Source organism: Limulus polyphemus, unplaced genomic scaffold, assembly GCF_000517525.1.
Source record: "Limulus polyphemus unplaced genomic scaffold, Limulus_polyphemus-2.1.2 Scaffold1195, whole genome shotgun sequence".
Lineage (NCBI taxonomy): Eukaryota > Metazoa > Arthropoda > Merostomata > Xiphosura > Limulidae > Limulus > Limulus polyphemus.
The window spans coordinates 219,407-226,581 of record NW_013666805.1 but is presented as its reverse complement, the minus strand read 5'-3'; the positions used below and the strand labels follow the sequence as shown (position 1 = coordinate 226,581).

Sequence of the window (7,175 nt, the reverse complement as noted above, 5' to 3'; positions counted from 1 at the left end):
TTACTTACACTAACAGAATTGTACAACATTCTTCGTGACTTGATTTACTTACACTAACAGAACTGTACAACATCCCTCATGACTTATACTAACAGAACTGAAGAACATCTCTCATGACTTGACTTTCTTACACTAAGAGAGCTGTACACCATCCCTCATGACTTGCACTAACAGAACTGAAGAACATCTGTCATGACTTGACTTACTTACACTAAGAGAGTTGTACAGCATCCTTCATAGCTTGAGTTACTTACACTAAGAGAATTGTGGTACAACATCCCTCATGACTCAGCTTACAATGACAGAGCTGTACAATATCGTCATGATTTGACTAACTTACACTGACAAATGTTAGGGCTCCTGATGTCTAGGTTCGGGTCTTGGTAGAAGAAAGGCTTGCATTGTTCACAGTTTCTTCCCATGGTATTGTGTTCACAGTCATCACACACCCCACCACTCACTCTGCCAGTTACTTCCCACACAGCTGGATCAAAGTGACATCTAGTGGCATGGTTATTGCATTTGCATTCTACAAGTTGCCGTAATGGATAAAGAATAAATATCAGGCAATTGAAATATAATTTCTGAAATAAACAAGTCCTTATATCTATAATTAAGATATCCTAATAAACAGAAAATAATGTCCAAACACATGGTAATTTATTGTTGGGCAACCACAGAATTCCATTAAATAAAACCAAGGTGTTCTGAAATTCTGAAAGAGAATATTTTACTTAAGTTCATAAAAATAATATTTCTAGAAACCTCACAAAGTTACTGCATTTAAATACTCCAGCAAACTACTTCGTTCCTTACTAATGAATTGGCAGATAACAATTTATAAACATGAAGTGGTTTTATTTTAGGAGAACATACTAAACGTTTTGACAGAACATGGGTCCATCTTCTTCAGGTCAATTTACTTTTATATTAGCACAGTGTACTTCCATATACAAGTTCTTCATTCCTTAAAAACTATAAGGTTACTACAATACATCACAAGACTCTGTAAAACAATCAGATCTATACCTTTCACAAGTTCCTCTACACTACTCTTGTATAAGTCAACATATCACTACATCCAAAGACTTCAAACAGCAAATCTGTCATCACACAAGACTACTGTGTACCAAGAGTCCACAAGACCAACCTCAAGACCTCAAACAGCAGATCTTAATCACACAAGACTACTGTGTACAAACAGCCCACAAGACCAACCTCAAGACCTCAAACAGCAGATCTTCATCACACAAGACTACTGTGTGCAAACAGCCCACAAGACTAATCTCAAGACTCCAACAGCAAATCTGTAGTCCCAAAAAGGCTACTGTGTACCAACAGTCCACAAGATCAATCCTATGACTCCAAAAACGTATCTGTAGTCTCACAAGACTACTGTGTACCAACGATCAACAACACTAATGCACAAGACTGCTAATTCCTGATATTTTACAAGATTACTAAATCCTGAAAACCTACAGGAAAAGTACCCCCAGCAATTAGACAAAACCTTCAGTTTATAAGTCAGCAACAGCCCAGTGAGCTCTGAGACACATTACAACAACTAACTAAAGCTCTTGTGGTTCAAACATCACAAGATACTACTTTCAAATCTTATTAAAACATTCCAAGACATTGTGTTCTAATCTTACTAAACACAATACACCATTTTGTAAGCTATAGTAGCAACAGTGATCACAAGACTGTAGTTACTGAAAACTCTGTTATTGCTGAACATAACGTTGACAATACCATTAGCTACAGTTAACAACAGTGATCACAACATTTTAATTAGTGAAAGTTAACATTTTCTTAATCGAAAATGTATTTCCAATAATACTTACTTTCGCTCACATTACAGCTATTACTCAACTGCCAGGGTTTCTTTCTTTGCCCATCTAAGCATTGGTCTGATTTTTTCTTGCTTGCTTCAATCTTTTATACCCCACTTAACTGCCCTTGGCGATATTTGTCTCGTTACACTCTTTATCTATGATAATATACATTCTATCCTGGTACTGTATATAATCACCTCATTCACATAATGTTACCATTTTTTCCAGACTGACTCAATCCACAGTCTCTAATGTCAAGTGGGGAGGAAGGGCAGAATAGTGTGAGAAGGAGGTAAGTATTATTGGAAATACACTTTCGATTTAAGAAAATGTTAACTTCATAAACATACTTACCTCCTCTCACACTACATCACAAGAACTACATCTGGAACTTAATTCATGTACTGTGGGTGGAACTTTACATGATTTATCATTTCTATTGACCAGGCTCCAACCAAATAGTCGAGGATCCACTGCTCTGGGTTGGAATTATAGGACCATGGTCCCTATTTTACACGTTGGAGGCTAGAGCAATTGGACCACAAGATATATATATGTATCTTTACACTTATGAGTGGATCCCAACCTGTTGCCATAGAGTGGTGCCTTTCAAGCCACTGGAATCACGATGAGAAGGTAAGCAACACTGAAGTAGGCAAACCTTTTCCTCAACCTGAAGATGTAAGAAAGGCAACACCCAAGGCTTAGATTCATGGGAGTTTGTATGTTTTACTCAAACTGAGGAAACATAGCACGCCTGGTATGGAATTATGAACACTCGCCCTCAATCCCCAACCATGTGGGCAAGGAGCATTCCAATTTCCCCTGGAATTATGGAGTGGACATGGAACAAACTGTGTTCAACCAAGGACCCATTTGGAATTACGAGGAGATAATGGACTCTCCATGAAAAATGTACAGAACCAATATTGATCAAATAGAAGGGCCATGCTCTACCCAATCAGATAGCCAAGCATCAAATTTGAACCGGTATTACGAGTAGGCTCCTGCATAGGCTGGTGCCTCTCCTAATGATATCTGGGAAAACATCCTGGAACCTTTGCAGAAGGGCCCCCAACTTTGCCCTTTTCTTCAACAGTCGAGTAATTCACTCTAAAACACTCTGGAGGAAAAGCCTCTGTCTGCCACCCCAGTAAATGGAAACTGGGTGTTGTAAGGACTTTCTAGCTCCACTAGTAGAATCTGGGGGTTAATGCATGTTGGGAAGTCTTGAGGGACAGTGCTCTGGCAACAGTGCAATAGATGAACCAAGTTTCCTAAATTTTTAAAAGCAAAACGACCTTGATTTATTCAATCCGATGATCAGCAGGAACAGGTAGAATCCCTTTTAGCTTTACTCATGGTGGTCCATGAGTAGTAGTCTATGATAATATAGTAATACAGTCTAGTAAGTGCCAAGATGGTCTTATGGAACACCTCATTTCTACCAGAGCCTGTTGCAACCGGTAGTAAGTATAGTCAAATGGGTTGCTAGTGTAGAATTGGACTGATAAAAGTATACCTGTCTGGGCAACACTCACCACAGAATGGGATCCAGTGAAAGCAAGATGTAAAGGATCCTGGATATGAAATACAAGATAATATTACTCCCTCCTGCATATAGTCTAGCAAATGTTGTTCAGATGAATATGGGGGTAGTGGAAAGGTGTGGTAAAGACTCCCTAGCTCCATTAGTAGAATCCGGGGGGTAATGCATGTTGGGGAGCCCTGAGGAACAGTGCAAAAATTGAACCAACTTTCCTAAATTTTTAAAAGCAAACTGATCTCGATTTATTAAATCCAATGATCAGCAGGGACAGGCAGGATCCCCTTATGTTTTATTCATGATAGTCCATGAGTGGCAGTCCAGCATAGTACAGTAATACCCCCCAGTCAGCCTCTAGATGGTTTTATGAAACACCTCATTTCTACAGAGCCTGTTGCAATTTAGATAAAATATACTGAATTAGTGTTTGCAAGTGCAGAATTGGTTTGATAGAAACCCATCTCCCTGGGCAACACTGCAGTAACTGACCCTTGTGCACAAAAACATATCGATAGTGGTGGGATGTCACTACTATGGTAATGTGCAAATAGTAGCCGACTACATCGAACTTGGACATCCGCAATCCTACTAAAAATGCCAACTCAGAGTGAGGAATGAGTCACTTGTGACCCTTGGAGAATCTTGATATAGACAAGAAAGATCAATGACTGGAAACCAATCTCCTGTCTTTTTAGGCCCAAAATAAAACCCTGGAATAACTAGATCGACTCTCTCTACCCACAGACCAACCAAACTCTGATAGCCATAAAACTAAGACCCAAAATCCAAAAATCGGTGGGAGATGGAAACCCTACAAGTTGGGTAGGTAATGGTGGTGAAGATGTGAATTGAATGACTAATCTTGACTCAAGGACCTGTAGTACCCATTGATCAGTGGTTAATGTCACCACATATCCAAAAATACTCGTAGCTGAGCCACCACAGACCCAAAAGGCATACACTAATCACCAACACTGCTGGCAGCATTTTGAATGAACAGCAGAATCTTTGGATATGAACAAAACCTATTCTGGATACCAATATCCTGAGGGGTTGATATCAGAATCCTCGAATACGGGCGAAACTATGACCCCCTGTAGGAGCCAATAAAAGTCAAAATGGCAACGACAACAGGGAAGAATGTAGAAGCCGAAAATCGAACCAATGTGCATGCTAAGAATGGTTTCAACTTGTCATCAATGAAGGTGGTGATCCTGAGAGTCTTCCAACAAAGTTTAGTGCTAGGAAAACAACACATTGGATGTTACAGTTGCAAGTCCGTAGACTTACCACTGTCACACCAGGGGGCAGTGATCTATGTGGGTTAACTACATACTCTGCCTTAGAAACCATAATTTTGAGGAGCGCATATATCATTCGGAATATGCTTCCACCTGGTGGTGGTAGGCTAAATCATGTAGTTCCAACAACAGTGGCAGACGAGGCATAGCTGTCCCGTTAAGTAAGTGAGCAGTAAACCTCCCTGTATGAACTACATTGTCTGTGGATGGAGATAAAAACTGAATATTTGCTCCCAGACCTTACAGCCATCAAGTAAGGTGCAGCCTCAAAAGCAACTGGGGAAAGACCCAAAACATCACAATCTTGGTGGACCAATTGAAGAAAGCATATCAGCGGCAGCTTATCCCAAAGTGGCCTCCCTTTTTATTTTATTTAAAGACTATTCTGATTACCATTGTTTGGAACAACATTTTGTCAGGTGAGTTTGTTTTGTTAGAGCAAAGTAACGTTGGGCTATCTGCTATGTCCACTATAGGAAATCAAATGCTGGACTTTACATTGTTAGTCCTTAAACTTACCACAGTCCTACAGGGAACTGAGAAGCCAATGGGATAAAAGAGGGCACAGGAAAAAGCGAATCGCAATTATCTCCAGAATGTTCAGGATTGCCCTCAGAGTGCCCTGGAGGAACAACACCAAAGCGAATATATATCTCACTATGATTAAGATCACTGATGGTCTCAACCGATTGTTTTGCAATGCTAGATATTAGAGATGGGATAGGAGTGACCTAATTTGCTTCTGAAGTTAATAATTTGCTGAAAATAATAATCTGGGAATTCATACCGCATATCAGCTTGCTAATCTAATATATATATATATATATTACAGAAATGGGTTAGGCAACACGGAGAATGCTCAAAGTATCTCTGAAAAATTGTAGTACTGAGATGAGAAATCTATTAGTGACACTTTGTCGAGAAAAAGTGCTAACATTATTTGAATGAGGTGCATACATACAGTACAGGATAGATGCACATTGACATAGGTGGAGAGTGTCATGAGACAAATATTACCAAGGAAAATTAAGTAGGGTATAAAAGACTGGAGCAAGCAAGACCAATGCTTAGATGAGCAAAAGAAGAAACCCTGGCAGTCGAGTAATAGCTGTAGTGTGAGAGGAGGTATGTATGTTTTAGAAACACTGTTCTTGTTAAACATAACAGTGACCATTTCATAAGCCACAGTTAACACCGGTGGTCACAAGACTTTATTTACTGAAAACTTTATTCTTGCTAAACATAACAGTGACCATTTCATAAGCTACATTAACGACAGTGATCACAAGACTTGACTTACTGAAAACACCATTTCAAACAGTAAACAAGCTTTAAGTCACAAGTGACTATAAATAAGCTAGCAGTGATTTGAATCAGCTGTGTAAAATAGTTTGCTGTGATAGTGACAGAATAATCATCATTATTTTACAGTTATATAGTAGCTAAGAGAGGTTTAGCAAACTTTTCACGGGAATTTTGTAGCAATTTTAGGTTCTGAATTTTGAGTAAGGTGCCACAAGCCCGAAAACAGCACTCTAAATTAAAGTCCATAGGAATGTGAAGAAGAGGATTCAAGCACTCAAAATAAAATGCACTACGAATTACACGAAGTTATTAATAATATGACATGTATTTCAACAAAATTTCAAGCACATGTAGTAATTCCAAAGAAAAGTCTCACTACATGCCAAAAAATATGATATTTTCTAAATGATGGGTGTGCTGCAAGTTTTTGATATGTGTGCCAAGTATGGCACACATGTTGTGGTTTGCCTGCTTCTGAAACATAGCAAAGCTGATTAGCTGTGAATAAGCAGTAGTTAAATAAATAATTTAATAATTTGAATTGTAGTGGTAAAATACATAAATATTACCAATATAACTCACTTTTACAGGCATTGGTCTCTACACCAACAGCAGGTCTCCAAGGTAAGTCATTATAGAAGTCCTCACACTGTTCACAGTTTCGTCCCTTTGTGTTATGAGTACATTCACACTGACCATAGACCTAGGAATTAGAATATAAATTTGATTCCTACTTTTCCATCGTGTACTTTTATTAACAATTAACTTTTCAAATATTGTATAATACTAAGAAGCTCCCAATTTGCAGATAAGATTCTTTACAACAGATTTTACAAGATGTCTCTTGATGTTTTACGTTCAGTTGAGGTTTTCTGTAAAGCCAATAAGTTGGCCTTTATGAAAAAAATGCAATAAACACAAATTTGAAATGTGTTACTTTGAAAAATTGTCAAAAAATAGTATCAACCAAATTTTCATTACTGCAAGTATCTACAATCTTTTCAATATTGTTGGGTTAATGTTTGTACATAACTAACATTTTGAAGCAACAATTATTTCAAAAGAGCTTTTGTTTTCGGTGTATGTAAAGTTTCAGCTATCCAGTGTCTGTTTCAAACTTTTGGACCTTCTGCTGTAAATATTGTAACATGACTATAGCAGGCAGCTTTTTCTGACCTTCTGCTGTAA

At 38.2% G+C, this 7,175-nt stretch overlaps 1 protein-coding gene across 3 annotated transcripts in view; it reads right to left on the bottom strand.

Moving 5' to 3' along the window:
- LOC106462546 (laminin subunit beta-1-like) overlaps positions 1-7,175 on the bottom strand; it is a 127,033-nt gene that overhangs the window by 72,522 nt on the left and 47,336 nt on the right. For all 3 annotated transcript variants that reach the window (XM_013922482.2, XM_013922483.2, XM_022389847.1), the window contains 2 exons: positions 6,570-6,690; positions 341-529 (listed from right to left, as the gene is read on the bottom strand). In XM_013922482.2, the coding sequence (XP_013777936.1) occupies positions 341-529; positions 6,570-6,690 (310 nt within the window). The remainder of the gene's footprint in view (positions 1-340; positions 530-6,569; positions 6,691-7,175) is intronic.